Here is a 27666-nt window from a genome sequence, read left to right on the forward strand (position 1 = left end):
GTGGGAGACCAGCCTCCGCAGCTTTCTGGCCGGTCCCGCTGAGGGGGGCTTTGAGGGTGGCGGCTCCCCCCACCCATCAAGGCCTTGGGTTTACTCTGCAGGAACGGACGAGGGAGCAGGGAGCTTGCCAAGTCCAAGGCCATGCAGCAGGGGTGGCGCGGCCCAGAGCCCACAGAGCCCACGCCCGCAAGCCCCAGACTGCTGTTAGTGGGCCAGGGCTGACGGCGGGCCTGCAGATGGCAGAGAATGTCACAGACACGCAAGCCGTGTACCGCAGCCCGAAGGGTACGCTGCTAGTCACTGGCAGGAAGACTGACTCATCTCAGCACCAAGTGCAGGGACCTGACAAACCCAGTCTGCTGAGCTGACGCGCTTGCCGCGGTTAGTCCTTCCGCACTGCCGCGCTGGCTTCTCGTCTCAAAGGCTTTATTCCTATCACCACCCACCCCATCTAAGGCTGCCAATTTTTCCGACCAGTGGCTCGGCGGAGAGCTACACGGGCTAGCGTGGCGATTAAAAGTGAAACTTAAATTACCGGAAAGTATTTAGCGCTAGAAATTCTGGCCCTAAGTGGCACGAACCACATTTCAAGTGCCCACTGGTCACATGCGTCTAAGTGACTGCTGTGTGAGATGGCACGGAATAGAACATTCCCATCATCCCAGAAAGTTCTATCGCACAGCCCTGGCTTAGAGCCAGGGCCAGCTAGCTGCGCCCCGGCTTGAGGGTTCAAATCCAACTATCATGCGTTTTGATAAATCAAGTTTTGTTTGAGAGAGAGAGAGAGAGAGAGCATGTGCAAGTGACAGAGGGGGGCAGAGGGAGAGAGAGCCCACAAGAGAGAGACTCTGAAGCAGGCTCCACGTTCAGAGTGGAGTCTGACGCGGGGCTCAGTCCCACCACCCTGGGATCATGACCTGAGCCGAAACCAAGAGTCGGGCGCTCAACCGACTGAGCCCCCCCAGGCTTTACAAAGTTTTACTGAAACACACCCATGCCTGTCCCTTTGTGTTTTATGCACGTCTGCTTCTGTGCCACCATAGCAAGCTTAAGTACGTGTGACAGAGACTGGCCGCCGAGCCTGAAATGTTTACTATCTGATCCTTTAGAAGGCAAGTTTGCAATCTCTGGTGTAGACTGTCAGAAAGTCGCATCCGGATCGTTTCCGGAAAGAGGCTCACCGACATCCCCGGCAGTCACTAGGAGGTCCCAGGTGTCAGGGCGCTTTTACCTAGGCGCACGGCTCTCCTGGGGAGGGGGCAGGGAACACACGGCTGTCCGCACCCGCTACCAAATTTGGTAGGCCCACGGGATACCCCTCCCCGGGCAGGCTCTTCTCTGGGGGTGCCTGACCTCTGGGAGAGGCAGTGGGGCGAGCCCCTGGGGTGAGCGCGGGTCTGCTCAGGAAAACCACACGCCGGAAAGATGTCACCATTTGCTTGCTTTATTTTTCTTTCTTCCCAGGTCAGTGAGGCAGCAATATCAAGAAAAAGTAGACAGGCTGTGTTCTTGGATGGTCATCCGACAACCCCTCCCAAACCAATAATCCACAGATAATCCTAGGAGCTTTTCATCACTCGTGGCCTAATTTGAAGGTCTGGCATCCCACACATCAAAAATAACTCCCTTGGCGATGTTAAGCCAACTTACGTGCGCCCATTTCCGTGAAAGGGGGCACATCTGAGGCAGTGAGAGGGCTGCCGGTGATCTGCCTCCTGGCCCTTCTCAAGTCCCTGCAGATCAAAGAGGGGACCGGGCTAGATGCCAGGTTCCCTCCCGCTCCGCCCCCAGGGCTGCTGGACCAGCAAGGGGCCCGGGGGTTCTCTGTGGATCCTGCAGATGAGCCCCACTGGCAGCTGCCGACCAATCACTGGTGGACTAGCTCAGCCTTTCTCTCCTTTTAGAAACACTGTCCTTTGTTGAAAGGGAGACCGAATGGATTCTAGAGGCTCACCGCTGCTCACTTGGTAATGTCTCCATTGTCCACAGAGGGCAGAATCAATCTGCAGCAGCTTGGAATGCCCCGGGGCCAGAGAGGGTGGATTCTCTCAGAGGGCCCAGAAGCATCTCAAATGGTAACTTCTGGGACAGCAGGGCCCCAGGACGCTGCGATTGGAGCCCAGCGAAATGCAAATGCGTGAGGGGCTCTTGCTGGCATGCCAGCAGGGGAAGCCTTGGCTTCCCTTCCTGTGCGGCCAGGAGACCCTGAGCGGGCAAGGCCCCCTCTCTGTCTCCGATTCCCAGGCTGAGCTGCTGAAATCTCACTCCTACCAGCCTTTCTGTGCTGATCTGTCCAAGTTATTTGGAAAAATGGAACAAAGAAAAAAAAATATCCTAAGCTTTCAGCCCTCCCCTCGGGGCCAGGCTTGCAATGCACGCATTCTCCCAGGCCTTCGTGAATTACAGAGAAAAACAGCAGGGAGTCCTCTATGGAGCTACGGCTGGGGGTGGTTTAATTTGCAAGGGTCCGGGACAGGCCTCAAGTGTTGGCACGTCCCCCGCGCTGCCGTCTCTTCCGCCCGCGCAGCTTCAGCCGCCTGGCTGGCAGGCTGACGGGCTGCTTCCCAAACTTTTCCATGATCTCCCTGATCCGGGCCAGGTTGGTTTTGCTGAGAGTGAAGTCACACCGTGTGGCCCCCATGTCGTAGCCGACCATGCAGTTCTTGGTGGACGAGGTGAACCCTTCCGCCTTGGCCGTGACCACGTACTCCCCGGGGTTCAGGAGGCGCCAGTAGTCCCCATCGCTGGCTGTGAAAAGAAAGCAGGGAATTCAGAGGTTCTCTTCTAACACAGCTATACCAGCAGTCCTGTTACTCCGGGACCAGCCTCCCAGCCGGAGAGAGACTCAGAGGCAGGCAGTGTGGAATCTGAGCCCCCGCCGATGCAAATTCTTAATGCATTTTGGGAGCTGAGATGTTTTCCTCTTTGGAAGCCACCTTAATGGTTTTACCAGGCAGGGGTTCGAGGTGAAGGCTCCCCGTGGTGTTAATACTCGTGACTGGAGATGGAGAAATGATCACTCACACTCCTTCCTCTGTGACAATACACACCATTCATTACCAAGCTGAGCTTCCAAATGGCGTGCCCTCGCCACAAAATGCCATCTTGAAAAGCCATCAGTGCCTGGCTTCCTGGCCTCCCTTAGCACGGCTATAAATACAGAATAGGAATTCTTTCAAGGGGTGGGAGTCTTCACTTTCGAAAAGAGAAATAAAGGACCACAGGGGGCCAGGGCCAAGTGATCTGGGAGGAGGCGTGGTATCTGCATCCCATTCCATGGCCCTCATTCTTGGCCCGGGGGCCAAGAGAAGCCTGAAGCTTCAGGGGCAGTGACATTCACCAATGCTGCAAGCCTGAGCTCCTGTCTCCCCAGGGACACTGCTGGTCAGTCACCCCATAAGCACGTAACGGGACCCGTGTTCTAGCTCTAGGCTAGATCTCTGTTGCATAGATGGGTTCCAGACCAAGGTTCTCCTCCCCAGGAGCCTGCAGCCTGCCGAGGACATGCAGACCCCCGACGTTAAAGAGACTTCAGGGCATGGGTAACCAGTGACCCCGCAGAGGACGTGGTACCCGGAAGGTCAAGGCAGGCACTGATCCACTGAGTCTCCAAGCAAGCCTTTAACACACGTTGTATGATTACTCCCTTTTCTACCTGAGTAATCTGGTGCCCAGGGAGGCATAAAGTCCTGCACAAGGTCGCACAGCTAGTAATCAGCAGGTTAGGCTCTCTCTCCTATGGCAATCTGAGTGTCCCAGCTGCTCTAAAGCTTTGGGGCCAGGAGAGGACGAGGAAAGGGGCTAAGGAGGCCCTGGGCAAGGCTCACATGTCTACACAAGCCCTGAAGTCTTCCAAGGGACGGGAGAAAACTCTGTGTGCGTGTGTGAATATGCATCTCCCACAAACACATGACACTTTGAAGCATCAGGTGTAGATGATAATCTTTATTCATCTGAGACACACGGATGCAATTAAGTGAGCTCACGAGAACACCAAATGCCGTAAAAAAACGAACTATGCAGGCAGTTCGGCCTGCTAACTGGTAAACAGGACTCAGGGTGAGAGGTCGGGGTGCACACAACGCACGTGGCTGGCTCCCCGGCTTTCTCAGCGCTGCGCCCACCCTATGTCTTCCTTGGGTGACAATGCAGGCTTTTCAACCAAATAAAAGGCCATCTCATGCTTTCCAGGAGGCAAGAGCCCATCAGGGGTTCCCCGAGCGTCACAATGCCATCCACCCTTTGAGACCTCCCTCTGGGGTCCCGCGGCCCCCGGGCAAACCTGAACGTGCCACCCCCTTCACGCATCTCACCTGTCCTACCAGACCGCGCGTCCTCGAGTGTGAGGCTAGGCCCTGTGCTAAGCTGTCGGCTCCTTGAGAGCCTGTGTCTCACTCCTCAACACTTCTAGTGTGTTTCGTACGGTGTGCCCTCCGTGAATGCCTGGGGGATTGAATGTGGTAAAGAGAAACACACACATGGAACCCAATGTCTTATTAACAGGTGAACTTGAACTTACTAAGTCCTAACTCCTGTGGATGCTTTTTCCCCTGCGAACACCAGACGGATGTGTTAAGGCCAAGAGCCGGCCACCCGGAAAGGCTGTCTGAGCAGCTAGAGGCCTCTGGAGGCGAGACCTCTCAGAGTGCACCATCTCGAGAGTACTTTGGGTCATTTTGAAACACCCCAGGGAAGGGGGCAGGGTCCTCACCAAGGGAGGTGCTCACTGAGCAGAGAAGGGGCAAAAAAACAACAACCCATAATTAATAAATGCTGATGGGCACCGCTAAGTGTATAAGGAGGTTTGTAAGAAGGGATTCTTCTTCCTCCAAAGCAGAAGGCTCCCTCCTCCACATGGTGGGGGCCTCCTTCTTCTCATGTCATGCTGCCCTGTCCTTGAACCTGTCTTTTGAGCACGGTCACATGGGCAGCCCACATTGCTGCATCCCAGGCACTCAGAACACCTCCCACTGGTTCCCGGAATGGGCCACACACGTTACACCTCAGGGCCTTTGCATATGCTGTTCCCCCAACTCCTGTGCTCTTTTATCCTTGAGATGTCTTTAAATGTCTAAAGTTTGTTTCTTAATAATAAAGCCAACTTTTTGTAATTCAAAAGCAATGAGTTCTGTTCCATGCCTCTAGGGGATGAGTCTTCCAAGAAAATCCCCACCGGGTCCTCGCAGGCCACTCCCCTTTGCCCCCACCCCCTCCAGCCACAAACAAACCCCACGAGTTTGGTCTTTAACTCTTGATTCTAAACCTCTGTAATTACTGTTTCTTCCAACCGAAATACTGTTCCCTGTTCTTCCAAAGACCAGCTTGTGCTCATCCCTTCAGGGAGGGAACCTTCTTTGGCTTTCCCACCAGTTTCTATATATCCTCCAAATTCTTTCTGGGCTATCATCATAGTCTGCAATTACCTTTTAAATTTTCCTTGGCAACTACTTATATGTCTCCCCCCACTAGAATGTACACTGTTTGAGGTGAGGGGCATATCTGTCTCGTTTACCACAGTATCTCTAGGCCAGCATACAGGAGGTGCTCAACAGGATACGTTAAAAACAAAACCATGGCAGGGGTGCCTGGGTGGCTCAGTGGGTTAAGCGTCCAACTGCGGCTCAGGCCATGATCTCACGAGTCGTGGGCTCGAGCCCCACATCAGGCTCTGGGCTGACAGCTCAGGGCCTGGAGTCTGCTTCAGATTCTGTGTCTCCTTCTCTCTCTCTGCTCCTCCCCCCGCTCGCACTCCGACTCTCCCTCTCTGTCAAAAATAAACATTAAAAACTCCCCCCCCCCCAAAAAAAAATGAAACCATCGGGAATCTGTTTCGATCCACGGAATCAGAATGAGGTGGGCCAGCTCTATAATCTATAAGTTTCCATTTCAGAAACATGGAAGAGGCCTGAATCTCTCATCTGCCTGGCAATGCACCCTCTCCCCCGGAAGTTCTTGTGTCGGCTTTCCCCACGCTTACCCCCAGGGCTCTTGTTATGTGCTTCCAGCCCCGACCCCTGGTAAAGTCTAGAACCATCTACCTTGTGAAACTCAGGGATCAGCGTGTTAGGTCACTACCCCTATCACTGGGTGAGCAGGTCTGTGCTCAAGGGTGAATGTTCTGCGGAATTATAGGAGGGGGGGGGGGGCGCTTCCACAGCTGGCATCGCTCAGCACGGTGGACAGAAGGAACAACCCAGGCGCTAACAAATGTCCACTCGTTAGCAGGTCAGGTCAGTGCCCACCAGACAGAGGACGCTCATGGGGCTTTCTGAGCCAGGTGTTTGGCCAACATACTTATTACGTGCGTCTAGAAAGCATTCGTACTCGCTTCTCTCTCCGTGAAATTCAATTCCTCTGTTTAGTTTCTGCAAAATCCCTCCGGAAACAAAACTTGTCAGGTCACAGAAGCTCAGAGAGAAATCAAGGCAAATGCAGGGCTTAAGTCGAGCACCGAAAGAGGCTGAAACCAATATAGTAAAGAACCATGTGTGAAGTATGGAGTTTATCTATCATGAGAATACACTGGGAAATTATTTTCGGGAGAAAATAAAGGGAGATGGGCAGGCGGCTCCCATCGGCTCATCGAAACCATCTCTGTGATTACAGGGGCTTGAGGTTCAGAGCTCAGTAGGCATAGCACTCTCTTCGGGCTTGTGGGGTCCCTGGGACTCTTTCTCTCCAATTCCATTTAAAACCCTCATGTTTTCTCACATTGTGTACAAAGCACGAATTGTCCCAAGAATGTTCTAGGCTCTTTTATGAATCATTCTTTCACAGGAGCTTGTTGGCAACGTTTAAAATACAGTCCCTTCTGTTCCTAACGATCTCCAGCACCTTGCGTAACACCCGGCCCATCGCAAGTCTGGAATCTGCGTGCTGAATGCATGAATGAGTAAGTGAATGAACGAAGGAACCAGCGGCTGCCCGGGAGGGGCCTCAATGTACCAAATGCCACGCTGCACAATGTGAAACCTCACGGGCAGGGGCTGTAAGGTCCTCAAGCATGAGCAGGAGGGAGTTTCAGAAAACAGGAAGGCGAGTCATGGCATCACACCGCGTGGCATTTCAGCTCCATTTCACCCACTGAAACAATAATCGGCTTGGGGAGCCCGGGTGGCTCCGTCGGTTAAGCCTCCGACTTCGGCTCAGGTCATGATCTCGTGATTTACGGGTTCGAGCCCCGCGTCGGGCTCTGGGCTGACGGCTCGGAGCCTGGAGCCTGCTTCCGATTCTGTGTCTCCCTCTCTCTCTGCCCCTCCCCCCTCACGCTCTGTCACTCTCTCTCCTTCAAAAATAAACAAACATCAAAAAAAAAACTTGAAACAATGACTGGCTTTCTGTAACAGGCACGTCGGCAGACGGCCCGTCACTGAGCAGCACGTGTGTGCAGCCTGAATCCCAGCCTACTCCGTCCTAAGGCCCCAGAGGCTTCGGTTCCTCACAGGTCAAATGGGATCGTGTGTTGGAAGGACCGGGTCTGTTAATGCATGTGAAGGGTTTGTGGAGAAAAGGCTCCTGTCCGCTCAGGAGGGGCAGCACAGGGGCAGGGGCACTGCATTCACAGTCTCAAGCCCCTGGCTCAAATCCCAGCTCTGCCGTTCTCTGTGCACTCCCGGAAACACCATGCTGTGTCCATTCATTCGTTCAAACTCATCCCTTCATCCATTCATTCAACAAATATTCATTAAGCACCTACTGAGTGCAGCCTGCACTTCACCGAGGCACAAAAGAGTCAAGGACGCCTGGTCTGGAGCAAGCGGGGGAGAAGCAGGAACAAAACAGGTGCCAGAGGTACGGGCTTGGCCTGCAGGGTGTCAGAGGCCGGCGGTGGAGACGCTACGGGAGGAGAAAGCCGGAGGCTCAGAGGAAGCAGCAGGAGGTAGGGGCAGGCGTACGGGGTTAGAAAACGTGGCCACCATGGTGGGCCTCGTTGACACAGTGACATCTGAGCAGCGACCCGAAGGGGACGAGGAAGGAACCGAGGGGTTCTCGAGGGAAAGAGGTTCGGGCAGTAGGAGGGGCTGGAGTGAGGACCCCAAGGTGTGGCCTGAGTCCTCGAGGAAGGAGCCGGCGGGGACTACCGAGGACAGCAAGCACAGGGCAGTGACTGTTTGACCGAAACGGAGACTCAACGATTTTCACTTTTAAATGGGGACAGTCCTGGGCAAACCAAGACAGCCGGTCACCCCAGGAGAGGTTTGGGAGGTAACCAGCAGCCTAATCCTGTATGGCCACACGCGTGCCCTGAGGACTTTGGGGTGCCCCTGTGGGGTTCAATAAAAGGGTGATATGACCCAGTTAGCTGATGACAAGCTTGCCCTGGCTGGGGGGCTACAAGGGCAGACACAGGAGAAGCCTGCCCGGGGTACCACGGTGAGCCTGGCAGGTGCCACGGGTCGGACCGGCTGGCAGCTAAGGAGGAGGTGAGCGGGCATAGATTCTGTATCCATGTGCTGACAGAGCGGGGGTTGTAGGGCAGAACCAAGGCGGAGCATCTGTTCCATATGGGCACCTTGTGTATCATCCCAACTGTCATCGGCTTTACAGGTGATAGCACGCGGGGGACACGGGAGGAAAGTGAACTTGACCCGGTTTCCCTGGGATTGTCCCCCATTTTAAATCTGAAGTCACACATCCTGGGAACCACCCCCAGTCCCAGGCAAACCCAGACCGCTGGCCTACCCAGCACAGCATAAGCCCCTGAGCCAAGGGGTACAGGTCAGGCCACACCAAACACCTGCTGAGCTGGCCTCATATCCTGTCTCTCCCAGTTGTTCAAGCGTGTCCGAGGGCTGAACAGGTCTTTCTCATGGCGATCACGATTTCCCTTCTCCTACCGCTGACTCTGTTCTCTGTGCCCAGGTAGGACCTGTAGTAGGTTGAATGATGGCCCCCAGAAGGGTCCACATCCTACTACCTAGACCCTAATCCAGACCCTGCGAATGTGACCTTGTTTGGGAAAAGGATCTTTGCAGGTATAACTAAGGATCTCAAGATGAGACCATCCTGGATGGCCTAGGTAGGCCCCAAATCCAATGACAGGTGTCCTTATCCGAGAGAGAGGAGACACAGGGGGAGGCCACGGAAGATGGAGGCAGAGACTGGAGTGATGGGGCCAAGGAAGCTCAGGGGCACGTACAGCCACCAGAAGCCGCAAGAGCCAAGGAAGGATCCTCCCCAGGGGCTCCAGAGGGAAGACGGCCCCGCTGACACCTTCGGCCGCCATAGCAGTGAGGGAATAAATTTCTAATTCTTTAAGTTTGTGGTCAGTTGTCTCCCCCACCCCGGCGGGAAACAAACACAGGGCCCGGTCCCAATGCCTTGCTCACTACAGCTGACACCAGAGCAAAGAGCATCCGCCTACACTATGACGCACGCAGCGCTCCCCAGAGTGTCCCCGGCGGACGAAGACCTCTGTGTGCAGACGCACCGTCTCCACCAGAGCCCCTGCACACAAGCGGATTTAGGCTTCTCACCAATTCTGTTCCCTGCGCACCTGCCACGACATCATGCTGCCCACACTACCCGTCAAAGTCAAGGTCAGTGTTTCCTCATATCCCACCGAACACACTGAGCGCCACCCCGGGTGACGACGGCCCTGGGCACAAGGGAGAGACTTCGTGGGTTTCACAGCAGCACGAAAGCCCTGAGTGAGCAGGGACATGCCTGGGGCTGGGAGTCAGACGCCTGAACCCAGGCCCCACCCGCCAGTGGGTCCTTTAACCCCCCGAGCATCTGGTTTTCACACGGATGAGGGAGACCCCAGAAAGCACAGGCTGAGAGCCTTGCCTCCCAGGGTCTCCACGGTTAAGTTTGAGGCAGGAGACAATCGTTCAGCTCTCCGTACGAAGTTTCTGGCATGCAACACGTGGTGTTGACCCAAGAAAAATGCTTCAAGGAAACAGATATTTCCTACCGAGAGACAGTTCATCTACACTCACGGTTACCTGTTCGGATGTCGTGGTTAACACCTTCCACGGAGATGATGGCATTGGGAATTCCTTTTCCGTGGGCGTCCCTCACCATGCCTTTGATGCCACGATGGACCTGCTCAGAAACACGACAGGAAACGGTGAGCTCACGACTCGCTCAACCCAACACGCACAGTGAAGACGGCTGTAAGCCGGATGCCAGCCCAGTGCCCCCAGGAAGCCTCTCAAAGCCGTATCTAGCTCGAAAGCTCCCTGGCTGTGCCTGCATTTGGTGTGCAAATTTCTGTATTCCTTTTGGGTCCATGTACTGGGAAGTCTTCCCCTGAAGTTCAATTATTCCAGAAGCTTAAAAAATTTTAGGAGCTTAGATGGCTCATAAAAACCACACCCGGTTAAAATGGAATTTAATTTTTTATAGGCACATTTATTTGGACTTCCCTAATCGATAATGACTTAATACATAGACCCAACGACGTAAGAGTCAGAGAGGAAAGAAGAGAGTCAAAGGCATTCCTATAATGACATTGACATTCCTACATGACATTCCTATAATGTCATATGTCCACAGGGCCCTTCTGCGGATTAGCTGTGTCACATGACATGTGTCACTCTGAAACTTGTACCTCAGTTTCCCCATCCGTAGAATGATGTGACAACCCAAGCCGGCATACCATCGTTTCCAATGACACTCTTTATACGTATTACTGTGCCTGTGCATTTTATCCACAGCAGGCACCTTGGCTACACAGGATTACTCCAGAATAATCAGAACCTTCTCTCCTTTCACGGATGAAATGAGAAAGAGCCTTCCCTCACAAATTCCAGGGTGCAGACAGAGAGCGTTCACAGCTTTGCAAGACAGAACAGGCTCACACCCCCTGTGCCAGGCACTGGGGGCTGCACAGAGTCTCTGGGGACCCTGGTGGGGCAGACTGGGACGCTAGCCCTGCCCGAAAGTTTCTTCCCCCTCACCTACAACAACCCACAGGAAGGGCGGCCTCCGTGTGCAATCCTGCAAGCCTCAGGACCGTCCTTCCAAATGGATGGGGATCACGGTGCAGTCACATAACTGAGGCCCAGTGTTCGTTTTTGTTTATTCCTCTGGTTTCCGGTTAGTCTGTTCCTTAGTGGGGCGTGGATGTTAGTGGATTAGTTGTAGCACCAAACGAGAACTGGTTTACTCAGAGCTGCAAGAGGGGCGTGTCCCTGAGGGCAGGAGGAAGGGAAGGCATGTGAGGTTCCCAGCGCGCACAGCGGGGCTTCCTCACCAGCCGCAAGCAGAACCCTGGCAGGTGCCTGTGACACCCTCCCAGGGAGCACCCCGTCACCTGCAGCACGTGCGAGGGGCACAACTGCGTCCCCCCAAATTCCTGGTGAAGTCCTTACTCGCAGGAACTTAGAATGTGACTGTGTTTGGAGACAGCGTCTTCGAAGATGTGATGACACTAAGGTGAGTTCACTGGGGTGGCTCTGACCTTCCCTTATAAGAAGAGGAAACGTGGACACACAGAGACCCCAGGAGTGTGTGTGCACAGAGGAAAGACCACGTGAGGACCCTGGGAGAAGACGGCCACCTGCCAGCCAAGGAGAGTCCTCGGAATGAAACCAACCTGCTGACACCCTGATCTTGGACTTGCCTACTCTAGAACTGTAATTTCTGTTGCGTAAGCTCCCTGTGCGTCTATGCTTTTATGCAGCCCCACCAGACGAACACGAGGGGTCCAGGCACGCTGGCTCGGACACGTGTCACCCCTCCCTACAGGGCAGCATCCGGTCGCACTCGCTATGACCCAGTGCGGGCAATCAACGTGGTCTTACACAGCTCACCTCGTGGGGCTGAATCAAGTGCAGACAGACGATGGTTCCCGCCAGCGCTGTTTGTGGCCGGCCCAGCATGACAGCCACCGTCCGAAGCGTGAACTCGGTCTCGGGCTTTCCGTCCCCCAACCGACCCCCGTCCTGAGCCGGCCCCCAGCACAGCGCGTCTCAGGCCATCCGTACCTGCTCCATGAACACGATTAAGGACTCCCGATTGTTCTCCCACTCCTCGGGCAGCTCGCTCTCGTGCGGATACTTGTCACAGCCCACGTAGATGGACAGCTCGAAGCAGTTTGTGTGAAGGTAGCTGAAGTCATTGAGACCTGCCGAGCCAACCGACACCACGGTCACTGAACGGTGCTCAGAGTGCAGGAGGGAGACGGCAAGAACGTTCAAGAATGGGGCTCAGAAGACTTCATTTGAACAGGGACGTATCAAGCACCTACTACAGACCACAGATGACAGCAAGCGCGAGGGGAGGGGATGGAGGTAGAGGGGAGGACACGGCCGGGATGGTTTATGGGGAAGACAGGCTTATACAGGAACAACTCTGACAAGAGGAGGACTCAGATTCTGTTTATTAAACTCAGAAATAGCTTAAGATACGATTTTTATGTTTTTTCAGTGTTTTTATTTTAAGACAGAGAAAGAGAGCGCTCACACATGGGCACGCATACACACATGCTGATGGGGAGAGAGAGGGAGAGAGAGGAGGGAGAGGGAGAGAGAGAGAGAGAGAGAGAGAGAGAGAGAGAGAATATCCCAGGCAGGCTCCACACTCAGCACAGAGCCCAATGCGGGGCTTAATCTCACAACTGTGAGATCATGACCTGAGCCGAAATCAAGAGTCGGGACGCTTAACCGAGCCCTCCAGTCGGTTTTAGAATAATATATAGTTTTAGAATATGTATAATTGTAGAATAAAGTGACATGAGTTAACAGTATGGGTTCTAAGCGTTTAAGTTTCTCTCTACAGTTAGGCTGCCCCGAGCTGGCCATTTTCCTCCCTAATCCACACCAACAGCTATCCCTACCACCCTTTGCTGAGTGCCACCCGTAAGGCCAGGACCTGTGGTCAGCACTCTGTATCCGCTGACGACAAGCCCGGCAGAGAGGGAGGCAGCACAGCACAATTCTACAGACAAGAAAAATGAGGGAGAGAACAGCTACGAAACGTATGCAGGACCAGGTCTTGGAAAAGAGCCAGGGTCAGGCTTTGAACCAAGACCTTGCTCTGAGAACGTGACTGTATTTGAAACAAGCATCTCTAAAGACGCGATGAAGTTAAGATGCAGTCATTAGACCTCCAGAGCTTGGCCGGAGGGGGCTGGAGGACAAACACCCCCACCCACTGAGCCCCGCGGCAGATGCACCTTGTGCATCCTGACGCCGTTGCAACGGGACGGGAAGTGCCCAGCCCGGCACGGAGTCAGTCTCTGCACTGGGGTCCTGGGGCTGCTGTGACAAATGACCACAAACTGGGGGGCTTGACACAGCAGAAATGTATCCTCCCATACTTCTAGAGGCTGGAAGTCCAAAATCAAGGACACGGTTGGCAGGGCTGTGCTCCCTCCCAAGTCTCTAAGGGAGGAAACTCTCTTGCCTCCTCTAGCTTCTGGTGGCCCCCGGCTTGTGGCCACGTCACCCTAATCTCTGCCTCTGTCTTCACATGGCCTTCTCTGCTATGTCTTCTCTTCTGTCCCTTATGAGGACATTTGTCGATGATTTAGGGCCCATCCAGGTAACCCAAGATGACCTCACCTTGAGACCTCTAACTTAATTACACCGGCATAGACCCAGTCTTCAAAGAGGTCATAGTCACAGGTTCCAGAAGCTAGGAAGCAGGGATATATTACTTTTGGGGTGGGGGGGAGGGGTCACCATTCAACCCACTATAGCACCCAATATTTGCAAAGTGAACAAATGAATGTTAGGGGGCATTAAGCTGTTTCCAACATTTTCGTCTTGGGGGAACAGGGTGATCAGGAAGGACAGGGTGCAGCTATGACCTGTGTGACCCCAGGCGGCACACGCCCAGCAGGAGGCCCCTGCACGAGCTCCCCTCGTGGGTTCTGAGGGCCAGGACTAAGAGATCAGAGGTCGGGTACACTGGGTTTCCCTACAGTGACTGAGCAAAGGAGTAGGTCCTGCTTGTCAACCAGCCTTGGTGCTCCCCATGTGTCTTCCCTCCCTCCCGCCTCCTCCCGCCGTCACGCTCAGTAGGAAGACCGGATTAAAAGTCGGGGCCCTGGGTATGTTATCAATCTGCTGCCTAATCGATTGCTCAAGTCACAGCCAAAACGACACTCAACATACAGCCACTCTCTCTGGCGGGTTCCAGATGTGAACCGGTCACGTGTCACCAGATTACCATTATCACAAATGACCACATTTGTGATAAAATGAGGACAGGGACAGAGAGCTGAGGTATGGAAGGAGTGGGCCCATGCCACATTAACGGAACATCCTTCGCGGGGGCCTGGTCTGGTTGGAGAGGGTTGGTCAAAATGCCACATCGACTCATTCACTCGAACCCTAAGTGTGGAGTTACAAGAGGGCACAGCAGGCCCGACGAATGCCATGTTCCCTGGTTAGCACGGGGAAGACACGCTGAGATGGCCGAATGCCGCTGTGCACGTAACATTTTCATTACCCCCTATCTTTGAGGCCTTGCTGGTACGGAAATGAATCGGTGCCACGTACGAAACTCTGGAGCGGGTCTGCCACCTTGCAGTGTGCCCTCGAAGCACTCTAAGTGCCAGCAGAGTCGGTGAGATGCTGAACGGCCAGGAGAAGGGTGCAAAAGCTTGAACCCGGCCACCTCTGCTGCTGACTTCTGGCCCGTGAGCTGAGAATACTCCTTGAGGAATGGCTTCGAAAGTGGAACGTGTGGGCAAGGAGCTGGGGCATGACCCACACAGTCCCCACAAACCCCGTGTCCCTGCCGGGTGGGCGAGACGTTCCTCTCTTCGCCTAGAACCCTAGTGTCACGGCTTCTTCGTGGAGCACGGAGCCGTGCGTCCCGTAAGGCCCGCGTGCCTGTCGCCAACTCCGCCCGTCCTTCATCGTGGGGCAGGGGATGCAAGATAGTAGCCCAGGAACAAAGGGGCTGTGGCATCGCTCTGGACCGGAAACACACACACACACGACAAGCGACGTGTGTTCCGAGCTTCCCCGAAGCCTGCTCTCCACCGCCCCATCTCCGTCAACTAATGCCTGTCAGTCACCGCTAATGAGTGAACAAGATCCGCACAAAAAGATGGAGAGGAGGTGGAGGGGGAGGGAAGGAAATTAGAAGTCACATTTCATCAATCTACAGCGAGATGAATCGGCACACTTCCCCACACGGCCAGGAGGAAGCGGGATGAAGGCTCGAGCCGCCACGTGGCTCTGCACACAAGTCCCTGAAATAGTGGAAAAAAATATAACCGATAGGGAAAAAGCAAATGCTGCCTTCGTGGTTGTGTGGCGGCCAGCTTTTCGAAACCTGGGCCGGGTCCGTGCCGGATTTAGACACCGCAGCCATGAAAAATAAACAGATACTTGGCGTAAAGGTGGCTGTGGGTTTCTGGGGCTAGAATTGGAAAAAGCAACAATGGTTTGTGGCCATGAGGTTACCTTGCTCGACAGGGATCTGCCTTTATTTGCTTTTTATTCTGTGTAGGGCAAAACTATGATGGGGATAGATAAATAAAATACCTCTGTGGGGGAGGTAACCAAGAAAGAAACGGCAAGATGTCGGTACCCGTTAAAAAGTGGCCACAGGAACAAATCTATTTACTACTTGGAAATTTTTCTTTTCCCAAGCACGGACACGTACCGGAAAAGTATGTGAAGGCAGATACCGGCAAGAGTCACGGCTGCGTGCTTCTGATCGGTTACACAGAGAACACACCCGCACCCACGCTCGCACCAGCCCCCACGCGAGCCTCACAACAGCCCCAAAGGGCCTATCACCTTCATCGTTCGCCATGCCCATTTCACAAATGGGAAATACGGGGGTCAGAGAGGGAAAGTAACTTGCCCAGGGTCACGCAGCATCTGAGTGATGAAATGGAATTTGAATCCAGGTCCATTTGACATGGAATATTTTTCAAATTCATCGCTGGGTTGACCACCCCCCCCCCCCGCCCCCGACCCAGAGTCAAGAAAATAGGCAATGACCATTCTGCTTGGGGTCCTGCCATCCCAAAGCTGAGGGACCTTAGGGAATGTGACATCCTTATCCTTCCACATTTGGGAGCCCTGGGCCGGGGCAGCCTGGACACAGCAAAGAAAGCTTATCCTGAAACTGGGACTATGGCGTCCTCTGGGGCTGGTGTGAAGGAATTCCCAGAGTCCCTTCTGGAAGCTTCTCTGGTCCTGTGCGGATGCCAGAAGCAATACCACCTATTCCCTGCATCGTATGCAGTCGGGCTTCGACCAAAGGCTCTGCTGTGCCTGGGAGGCCGGTCTACTGACCTCCAGAAGACAGGAGATTTGTGAAACAGCGATCACGCCATGTCAGGCCTCAGGAAACACCTGCAGCGTGGAGTCGCTTCACCCCTGAGCATGGGATCAACGCCCGGCCCCTCTGGGTACCTACCGCAGGGGACGCCCCACTAATGGGAACAGCTCCGGGTGAAAACACCCTGGCTCCAGTGCCAACACCAGCGTGCTGTCTGTCCCTTGGCCGGCTGTGCCTTTTGGTCCGATCCTTCATCCAAGTGTACATTTGCTCATCTCTGACCCCCTACAGAATCCGAATAGCTCAGGAGCTAAGAGCGGGCCACACGGCCAAACAGAGAGATCCCTCGTAGCCACCAGGCCCCGGCTGTCTCATTCATAAAGTGGGGAGTAGCCACAGCCCCCCAAGACCACTGGAAGGATTAAGGAGCAGTCAACGTAGAGTGCTGGCACCCTGTAGATGGCGGACCTCGGTCGCTATTATACCCATGACAAGTGATAAGGGAGGGCTGGGAGGGGATGGCCCGTGGGTCCCTCCCTGTCCGGCTCCGTGACGACAGCAGGGCTGCCAGAGACTTACTTCCGGCAACGGTGTGCCAGGAGGCCCCGTTGACGGTCCCGTCCTCTTTCTGGAAGTCTTCCGTGTGGCACACCCTCCTCCTGGCGTCGGTCATGAGGCGGTGCGTGGAAGCGTAGGAGTAGGCCAACCAGCGGAACACGTGGTCGTCGGGCGTGGGGCTGTGCTCCTGCGTCTTCCACAGGGACCGCACCATGTCATAGGGGTATGCCACCACCAGCTCGCCGCCCTGCAGGTTCCCACCCAGCACGAAGGGGATCTTCTCCATCCAGGCTATGACGGCCCTGGTCTCCACCGCCACCTGTGAACAGGGCGAATTTACACGGGGCGAAAACGGGACGGGGACTGCTTTCTCTCCCTACCTTCCAAATGGGGACACAGTGGAAAGAGCAACCGTTTCGCGGAACACTTTTAGCAAAACGTAGAATTTCAAAAATCCGTCCGGGGAAGACCGAGTTTTGTGGAAATCGTGGATTACACAAAAAAGATACATCGAGGGAAGTTTTCTTTTGGTAGGAATATTCCAGTTGACGCACGGAGGGAAAGACAGAGTTAGATTGTCAATACTCGTCAAGTCCCATGAGTTAAGGGGCCAGGGATGTTCATCCATGGCCACAAAGCACAGAGAAAGAGAAAGCCAATACCGTCTGTCCCTCGAGGGAAGAAACACCTAAGAGAGAACATCAACCTGGAATATGACCAAGCCTCCCATCCAGGGGCCGGCAGCCTATTCCTGTAAAGGACCATATGGGAAATCCTTTAGGTTTGGAAGGCTCTGTGGTCTCTGTCCCAACTACTCAACTCTGTCCTTGTAGCCAGAAGCACCAGAGACGATACGCGGATGAACGTGCCTGTGTTCCAATAAAACACCACTTACACAAACAAGCCTGGGGAGCAAGAGGCCCACCTACGGGCTGTAGTTCACCAACCCCTGTTCTGTGGAGCCTAGTCTGGTCTCGATCACTCTGCCAGTTTACAGAAAGCAGAAGAAGACGTTACGTGACATGGCAGGTATTCAGTCGGCAGCACCCAGGCAGTGGAAAAAGCTACAAGATGATGTAATCTGCTTGCTTATAACTTAGTTGTTAGAAGAGAAGCAGCGACATGGGCAAGAGGATAAAAGACAGCAAGCGAAACGGCAGAAACCTACAGGGTAGGGGAGACTTGAAAGACGCAGCCCTCCATCACGATGAGGGCCCTTCAGTTGGCTCCTGATTTAAACCAACTATGAGAGAGAGAGCGATGGAGAATGATAATAGGGAAAACGTGAACACTGACTGGATATGTTATAATACCAAGAAATAATTTATTTTGATATGATCATGGGAATCATTTATGGTTTTAAAAGAGACCTGAAGCTTTTAGAGATACTTACTGAGGCATTTGCAAATGAAATGATACCACACCTGGGATTCGCCCCAGTAATTCTGGAGAGGGGGAGAAAGTGGGTACAGATGTAGATGGAAGGTGAATTGACAGGCACTGAAGTTGAGATGCACATGGGGACCCTTAGAGCTTTCTAATTTTCTATGAATGGCATTTTTTATGACAAAAAGCTGAAGGAAGGAAAGAAGGAAGGGAGAGAGGGTTAAGAGGAGGGGAAGCGAAGAGAAGGAAGGAAAGAAGGGAGAGAAAGAAAGAAAGAAAGAAAGAAAGAAAGAGAGAAAGAAAGAAAGAGAAAGAAAGAAAGAAAGAAAGAAAGAAAGGAAGAGAGAGAGAAAGAAAGAAAGAAAGGAAGAGAAAGAAAGAAAGAGAAAGAAAGAAAGAAAGAGAAAGAAAGAAAGAAAGAAAGAAAGAGAAAGAAAGAAAGAAAGAAAGAAAGAAAGAAAGAAAGAAAAAGAAAGAAAGAAAGAGGAAGGAAGGAAGGAAGGAAGGAAGGAAGGAAGGAAGGAAGGAAAGAAAAAGAACCGACAACATTAGATGCAAAAATTAGGTTGACAGGGTCAAATACTGCTCATGAATCTAATTATTTACCCTAAGTTATTGACTCCTATGAAGACAGTCCCAGCAAAATAAAATCTGATAATGGAAAAGAAGTAAACACTGGAAATGGCTTAACTGTGCAGCACAGAAAGTTGATTAAGGAATGAAATTGACTTGATAGGATTCATTAAGTTTTGTTTTTGTTCCTGAACACATCAGGAGCCCTGGAATGGACTAATCATAGAACTTCGCTCAATACACCATATCATCATTGGTCCACGCTTGTCCTTCTCTGTATTTTAATATAATAAACACCCGTGAACCCACCATCCATGCCCCAAACCAGATCTTATAGACAATTTCTATGTAATATGTGATTCCGCCCCTCCCTTCCTCCTGCTTCCCACTCAGGGGCAACCACTGTATCCTCAATGATATACAATTCTTATTCTTTCTGTTTTGTTTTATCCTATATGTGTATACCTAAAAATAGATTATGTGGTTTTCCTTGCTTTCGATCTTAAAAAAGAGGGGGTAGCCACACTGTTGTCTTCTGCAATTTTTTTTAAAAAAAATGTAATGTTTGTTTATCTGGAGAGAGAGAGAGAGAGAGAGGAAGGGGCAGAGAGAGAGAGAGGGAGACAGAGAATCGGAAGCAGGCTCCGGGCTCTGAGCTGTCAGCACAGAGCCTGACGCGGGGCTCAAACCCATGAACCGTGAGACCACGATCTGAGCCGAAGTCAGAGGCTTAACCGACCGAGCCACCCGGGCGTCCCTGTCTTCTGCAATTTTTTCATCTCAGTGCATGTTTCGTGATGCACCTGCACGGTAGCATAAAGCTACAGCTCAATATTTTCCACTTCGGTGCTAAGATCTCATCATTGCTCTGTCCTTGTGATGACGGGCATACAGGTAACTTTCAATTTTTTGCTGTACTGAACAGTGTTGCTTTGAACTTTGTTCTGGCATACACGTGCTGAAATGTATCTTGCACAAATCACCAGAAGTGGAACCGCAGAGTCCTAGCATATACACATGTTCCACCTTACAAGATAACCAAATTATTTTCCAAAGTCACTGTGCTAATTTATACTTGCACCCACAACGCATAAGAGATCCACTGGCCCCAAGTCCTCTCCAACGCTCAGCTACTGTCAGACTTCTTAATTTGCCAACCAGTGGGTGTAAAATGTTCTCTTTTTTGCATTCCTTAGTACTAGTAAGGCTGAACATATTTTCATGTTTATTAACCATGTTTCCTCTTCCACAAATTGCCTCTTCATATCTCTTACCCATTTTTCTATTGAGCAGTTTATATTTTTCTCATCTGTTATTCTTTATGTCTCTTGAATTTTTAATTCTTTTCCGGTTATTTAATTTGCAAATAATTTCTCTCAGTTTTTAGCTTCCCTCTTACAGTTTTTAAATTTTTGATGAGCGAGCTTTCTTATTTCGATGTAGTTGAGTTTATTAATCTTTTATTTTATGATTAATGTCATTTGGAATGGCTTTCTTCACTCTGAAACTAGCTATCTATATGACAAAGTTTCACTGAGAGATTTTACCGAGAGTGATTATTAAATCTTATCAAATGATTCTTTCTGCAGACAAATCACTTCATATTTTTTTCTTGTTTTTCTATCATTTCATTGATTCTGCTATGTTTTGATCACAATCTTTATACATTGTGTGTGTGTGGGGGGGTGGTTCTTCTGTTATTTGTTTGCTAGTTTCTTTAGCTCATTTTTAGCCTCTCTTCTTTGGAATATAATCGTGAAAAGATACAAAACTCCAAAAAACACAGGAGGGTTTTGCAGCTTTCCACAAATTTTGATATGTAATATTTTCATTATCTCTGTGTTCTAATTATTTTTTAGTTGCTAGTATAATCTTTTTCTTTGACCCATTATTTAGAAGTTTTGGGTTTTTTTTTAATTTTCTAAATACATGCTGATATTTTCATTAACCTTGTTACTGTCTTCTAGTTGAACTATATGATGGTGAGAGCATCACAGTCTGACTTCTATTCTCTGAAACTGGTTGAGATTTCCTTTACAGCCCAGAGCATCATCTATTTTTGAAAATGCTCCAGGGATTACTAAGGAGAATATGCATTCTCTAACGGGGGTGTAGGATTCTTTCAGGTCCCTGTGTCAAGCCTGTCGACTGCTATTCAAGTCTTTACCTTGCTGACTTCTTATCTAACATAGCCACAACTGAAAAAGGTGTTAGTGGTGGCAGATCTATGTAATTCTCCCTGTGTTCCCAAAACACAACAAGCTCAAAAAGCGAAATTCTAGTCTTAAAGCAAAGACTGAAATCCCAGGGTTTCTAGGACCGTGCTGAACTTGTTCCTTGTCGCTCATGGCCACAGGGCCAAGGACGCTGGCAACCATATTCCAATTCTGGTCCAAGAGTTCCAAAATTATAACATCATTTGAATTCCCAGCTTTACCAGACATCATTAGTACGCTAGTTTAAAAAAAAAAAACGGGGGGTGGGGGGTGGGAGGAGGGGATTGTGCAGGATGGAATTAGGAAATAGAAATGAGAATGCAGAAGACTCAGAAGCCCTGAATCCTTTACCCCCAGTAAGCTGCCCCTGGGCATCCGAATTACCCCACAGGGCATCGCCACGGTCTGTCCACACTGCTTGACTGGTTGCTTCTTGAGGGTCTAGATAACACCACCCTGTGCATCCCTAAGTGAGGCAACATGCTGGTCTTCTTCCGCTGTGGGCTGGAGCCCCGAGGCAGAACAGGGGGGCTGCCTTCTATCCACTCATCATTTCTCTTTGGATTCCTCAGGAAGAGAAGCCAGTGCTTGGTATCTGTATTTTCTTTTTTACCTTGCAAAGTGCTGCCTAAAACACAGCCTTTTTCCAGCCTTCCTCATGATAGGTTGATAACATGTTTTGACTAAATTCTGGCCAATGAGATCAAGACATAAGTATTATGTAGAAATTCTGAGAATGCCTCTTAAAATTAATCAATGAGTCTGAAAGGAGGATCTTTATTGGTTTGTTTTTTTTCTTAACTCTTTCTCTCCTCTTCCTTCACAGACATGACAGCTGGAGTACCGACTGCCATCTTAGATTATGACCTTGAGAATGAAAGTCACACACTAACATGGTGGAGACAGATAGAGGAGTCCGTGGTTCCTGATGATCACGGGGCTTCCGTTTGGCTGCTTGGCTTCTGTCATCTACCTTTAGGGTCTTTCTATGTGAAACACAAACAAACAAACACCAAAAAACCCCCAAAATGTCTACCTCATTAAGCTATCGTCATTTTGGATTTTTGTTGTTCCCACTGAACTTACCCCTAACTCAAGGCAAATCTCTTGAAGGACACACACACTCAGAGGTCAGGAGTAGAGGGGTAGATTACTATGGGCAGGGCAGGCAATAAAAGGCACGCGAAATTTTGTGCAAAGTCTTTCTTCTACAACATGCTCTTTGTGAGAGAACACCTGAAAATTTGAGGAACGCCTTTCTCATTGAATGCATTTTTCCTTCCAAAGAAGCACAACATGAAATAATCCATGAAGACTTATGAAAATAAAAATAAGGTATCTCAAATAATCAGGAAGGACTGCGGCCAATTCCAAAGCAACTCCATGGCACCACCAAAGCTCAGGGCCACGAGGACGGTAATGAACGCGCACGATGCAGGGGAAGGGTGCGGGGTGCTCTTTGTTGTCGGAGCCCTGTGTGGTTGTAAAGAAATATGATTCGATGATTTCTCTTTTATGAAGAAGAGCTGAAAATACCAACGTTAAAGGTAGTTGCTCTCTAGCACAGTTCCCCACTTTTGGAGAAAACATGACAGGAAAACTGGCGTTGTCTTGTTCTTAAATGTCAGATTCTCTACCAACGCCAGTGGGTGTTCACCGTGGCCTTCCTTGGCTCTGCACGTGGGGTATTTTTACTCACCGTGGCATTTTCAGACAGAAACCACTCAGGGATCGCAATGTAGTGATTGGGAACTTTCCTCGGGAGATTCTGTCTGTCCTCTGCCTCCCAGAGCAGCGTGTTCAGGTCAGGAAAGTTGTTGTTGATGTCGATGCCATCGTGGGTCCAGCGCCCCAGGGACCAGCCGCCCAGCTCCGAGCCCTGGGAGACAATTCCGAACGTGAGGGACCCACGGGGGCTTCTGGACTCTTCTCACACAAGATGTCTCCATCTCTATGTCCACCACCCATCCCCATCTGGGTGGATCTCTAAGCCTCTACACATCGTCTGGCCCAAAGATGGCGCCCAGAAGGGAACACTGAAGCATTTTCTATTATGACTTGGTGGGTGGTGAGTAATACAGCCAAATCCCTCCAAGAGGGAGGGCATCACCCCTGCCACATGGCCGAGCTCAAGAAGTATTACGCCCCTTCCTCCTCCTTCCCTCCCATGAAAGCTTCTAGAATGGTCAGATGAGGAACTCTGAGGAGGGATGACTCTAAGAGTCTGGCGTTGCAAAATCAACCACCACCACCGCGTCAATGGATTCTCTCTGCCGTGCCCACGAGTCCAGCTCACAAACCCCTAACCACCTGGCCTTGGCAAATCTGGGACTGAGAACCCCTCACCAGCTCTGCACCAATAAACACAACCCAAAGTCTGTACTGTAAACGTTCACGGGACGGGTACCCAGTACCGTTTCCCATTTTATTCCCAGAACAATCCTCTCCATATAATTCCACAGTATGTATAGTCAGTGACCTACCACATTCTACGTCACAGTTAGAGCCTGAAATATAAACAACAGATCAGAATCACACACACAACTCTCCTCGGAGCACTGGCAAACAGGCAATAATAGAGGTGAGGGCCTGCCCCGATGCTGCGCTCGAACTGTGCTCAGTGTTCTTTTTATTCTAGTCTACTGCTGTTAGTGAAAACATGCCAAATATCATTCTTCACGTTCACTTTTCCCACTCGTTGGCGGGTCTCAGATCCCCACAATTCTCAATCCCTGCTTTGCGTCTTTCCTACACCCGCCGGGTTCCCCTGGCTCAGCAGGGAGACGCTCAAAGGAGAGCTAATGACGTGTAAGTGAGATCGGCACTCTGCCGGCAGGGGCCTCGCCGCTGCCCTGGGCACGCGGGGCGGCATCATTACCCCTTCGTAGGCCTTCTCGTAGCCATCGGGGTTGAGGGAGGGGAGGATGTGGATCCGGGTCTCCTCCACCAGGTGGACGATGCGGGGGTTCCCGGCCAAGTACTCCTGACACAGGAACTGTAGCAGCAAGAGCATCAGCTCGCGGCCCAGCACCTCGTTGCCGTGGGCGCCCGCCATGTAGTGGAACTCTGGCTCGCCTTTACTCCAAGATGGGAAAAAACACAGGTTCATATGGATGCTTCTAGCAAAACAGCCCTTACCATTTAGGGTAAAAAAAAAAAAAATCCCTGACAAATACTTACAATTTTACTCTACCTCTCCTTACAAAAACCCCCACCCCAGGGCGCCTGGGTGGCTCAGTCGGTTGAGCGACCGACTTCGGCTCAGGTCATGATCTCACCGTTTGTGAGTTCGAGCCCCGCGTCGGGCTCTGTGCTGACAGCTCAGAGCCTGGAGCCTGTCTCGGATTCTGTGTCTCCCTCTCTCTCTGCCCCTCCCCCACTCATGCTCTGTCTCTCTCTCAGAAATAAATAAACATTTAAAAAAATTAAAAAAAAAACAAATACCCCCTCCCCAAATTGTATCAGTACCATTTTTTTTTTTTAATTCGCCAATAGTCAGGTATAGAAGAAAACGTGTAGAAAAATCATAGATCAGCAGGGGAAACAGGCACTGATGCAATTCTACAAGGGGGCTGCCTTTGAGTTTTCCCCTATTAACAGCTCAGCTTTCCCGGTGTTGTGTTTATCAGTGCCGGGCATAAGCTGACAATATTTTTCCTTCTCTCACCGGCAAAGCTACTGCTTTTGAGGAAATGTGATTTTACCGGCAGATAAAGCCCTCACCCTTTCAAAGAAACTTCTAGGAGGAACTCCTGAAAAAATGATGAATTTAGAGCTGAATGAAGCAGACCGGTCCCAGACTTAAATATCGGTGGGTTTCTAAAGGACTCGCGGATTTACCAAGAAGAAAACCCAGAGAAGTCCCTCTGACCCAGAGGAGAATCCGGGTTCGGGAAAAGGCTGAAAATAGGAAATGTGTGAAAACAGAATTGAGATTTAAAAAGACATTTAGGGGACCTCCTCTCACTTGAGCCCTTAATGACCAGGGAGTCCAGAATTTTCTTCGATAAAAGGATTCTGTCCTATCTCTGGCCACTGTTTTCTTTGGTTAGTGTGACTGGTCTCAGAGCTGGAGGACAGAATTAAATGTGGTTCATTTGGAGAAAAGAAAAGTGTCTCTTGCTTAGATGAGTCAACAGCCCGTATCACAAGGTAAGAGGTTCACAGAACCAAAATTTGCAGAATCTGCCTGTGTGAGGGCGGTGCATGGACAGCTCCTGGCCTATTTCATGAATGTTCTCGCAGGGGTGAACCATCTCCTTGCTCTTTAAGAAGGCACCAGCCAGGGAGGGACAGGTGCATCACAGAGGGGCCACCTCACCGACTTCGTGCTCCCCAGGGTGGTCGGAGATCTCCACGGCATACAGCTTCAGGCCCTGGTGGCTCTTGCCGATGTTGTAAATTCTGGTGATGTTGGGGCACATTTCGTTCACGACCTTCATCAGCTGAAAAGCAAAATGCAGTTAAGGCTCTGAGCAACGATGGCTATGCATTCATGGCGAAGGGCTCCCAAGACGGCCACCTGCCATTCCCCTCCCACGGCCCCCTGCGTGCCCTCCCCTCCCCCCAACAGCAGCGCTATCCCTTCTGCCTGGAATGTTCTCCTCCAGTTGTGATTATCACCTCCCTTGGGGATGGTATTACCATTTTTACTGTGGTTTCCTGTGTTCTTGTTGTTTCCTCGCTAGACTACAGATCCTTTAAGGGACACATTGTGCCCTGTATCTCCCTATCCCTGCCTAAATAAACATTTATTACTGAATATCAATTTTTCTCGTAACTTAATGAGCATCTTTGATGCCAGGCTGAGGAAAGGGACAGCGCTCCCACCCCCCCTGGAGCTCACGGTGCAGCAACAGAGGGTAGTCATTTGATGACCCAATTCACAGGTGCTAAATGAAGGGGTCCAGAGAAGCCATGAATAATGGGGGTCATGTGGTTACAAGGGGGAGGAAAGCGGGCCGTGACAAGGAAATGCAAGGAAGTGAAATAGATACACGTTATTCCCTGGATTTTACTTTTTTAATTGTTTTTAAAAGATTTTAAATTTTTTTTGAGAGAGAGAGACAGAGAGAGAGAGAATCCCAAGCAGGCTCCACACTCAGTGCAGTGCCCGGCACAGGGCTCGATCCCACGACCCTGGCATCATGACCTGAGCCAAAATCAAGAGTTGGATGCTCAACAGACTGAGCCCCCCAGGCACTCCTGAATTCTACTTCTAAAGTCAAGGTTGTTAGATGAACAGCCTCAGCGGGAGGGGGCGGGGGGTGCACCAAGCTGCCAAAGGAGGTAAGGAGGGCTCACCTGCTGGTCGCAGGAGCACAGGCTGCCCTTACGAGACAGGAGAAGCTGATTATAAAGGACCGTTGTCCGCAACAAGGCCAAAGCAGAAACTCACCGTCAGTGGAGGACCAGCATGCAAGGGACCCATAGCTTCTACCCCCGTCACCACAAGGGACACATACATCGTGCAGGGCTGACGTGGAACCACATGCGTCGCACCCCGCCTTCCCCAGAAGCACAGTAATAATATCACTGATAATGTCAACGATTCTATTCATCACGCATCTGTTTCCTCACTGAATTTCACGATCACGACCGCCAGGGGAAGTAGGTAAGGCAGAGGTGATTGTTCCCCCTCTATAGATACGGAGACTGAGGCTCAGAGAGACACTGAGCGATTTGCCCGGGGACACCCAGCCGGTACCAGATGTGGCCAGGGCTCTGGACTCCGAGGGCTCTTCTCTGTCCTTGAAGGTGGGGCAAAGCAATCGACACCGGCACATCTCTGCGGCCCGTTTTGTCAGCGGCACACCACGACCAGGCTGAAGACGGCCGCGGCACAGCCACCATCCGAGTCGGGGCCCCACGTGCCAGTCCCTGCAGACTGTGGTCCCCCTCAGCTACCAGCATCGTCCTCAGGAAATCCTGATCGGCACGTGATCCACTGGCTTGGTTCAGATCAATGACTATTTCTGCACTCGGGTCATCCTTAACTAGGCAACAAACGCCACCATCCAGCACAGAGCCTGGCTGTCGTTTAGTGCCTACCCTCCTCCCCCGTTCAATCAGAGACAGAAGCAATGTGCCACCTGTGTTAGAGATCATGACCTCGACGCCGGAGAAGAAGAACCTCCACCTTCCACTGAACACACACTTCGCCGTGGAGACATCGCTCCGTAGGGCACGGCCTCAGCCAGGACTCAACAGTCACCTCTTCATACCCCGCCCATCACAGTGTTTTCGTACCGGCCACACTCCCTCCTTGTGTTGTGGTGTCACGGGCACCCCCTTCTACACACGGCAAAGAGGACACGGGCATGTAAAGAATCTCCTTCACGAAGGTTCTTTACAATTCCCTCTGCACAGAGAGAAATTCTCTCTGAAATGCCAGGGAGGTGCCTCCAGAGGCCACCAGCCCCGTTAAAGACCTGGCAGGGGGTCCACCTTGCTTATTCCTGAAAAGGGTCAAGGATGTCTTACTGGAGTCGGAGTCTTTTTTTTTTTTTTTTTTTTTTTGAGAGAGAGAGGGCACAAGTGAGGGAGGGGCAGAAAGAGAGAAGCAGGGCTCACCCTATATGGGACTCAAAATCACAAACAATGAGATCATGACCTGAGCCAAAGTCAGGTGCTTAACCAACTGAGCCATCCAGGCACCCGGAGCCTTGATGGTTAATGTGACAATAAGGACGAGAATTTCTTCCTGGCCTGAGAGCATGCATTCTTAGCAGGGGTG

The 27666-nt window shown here is 51.4% G+C and overlaps 1 protein-coding gene across 2 annotated transcripts in view; it reads right to left on the reverse strand.

Annotated features, from left to right (window-relative positions):
• Window positions 1-1427: 1427 nt before the first annotated feature.
• The window catches only part of CPXM2 (carboxypeptidase X, M14 family member 2), a 139938-nt gene continuing 113699 nt past the window's right edge, over window positions 1428-27666 (reverse strand). For both annotated transcript variants that reach the window (XM_049646565.1, XM_049646566.1), the window contains 7 exons: window positions 25252-25375; window positions 23809-24005; window positions 22630-22809; window positions 16777-17074; window positions 11934-12073; window positions 9948-10047; window positions 1428-2748 (listed from right to left, as the gene is read on the reverse strand). In XM_049646565.1, coding sequence (XP_049502522.1) covers window positions 2480-2748; window positions 9948-10047; window positions 11934-12073; window positions 16777-17074; window positions 22630-22809; window positions 23809-24005; window positions 25252-25375 — 1308 coding nt within the window. In that variant the 3' untranslated portion in view covers window positions 1428-2479. The remainder of the gene's footprint in view (window positions 2749-9947; window positions 10048-11933; window positions 12074-16776; window positions 17075-22629; window positions 22810-23808; window positions 24006-25251; window positions 25376-27666) is intronic.

This window comes from Panthera uncia, chromosome D2 (genome assembly GCF_023721935.1).
Source record: "Panthera uncia isolate 11264 chromosome D2, Puncia_PCG_1.0, whole genome shotgun sequence".
NCBI lineage: Eukaryota > Metazoa > Chordata > Mammalia > Carnivora > Felidae > Panthera > Panthera uncia.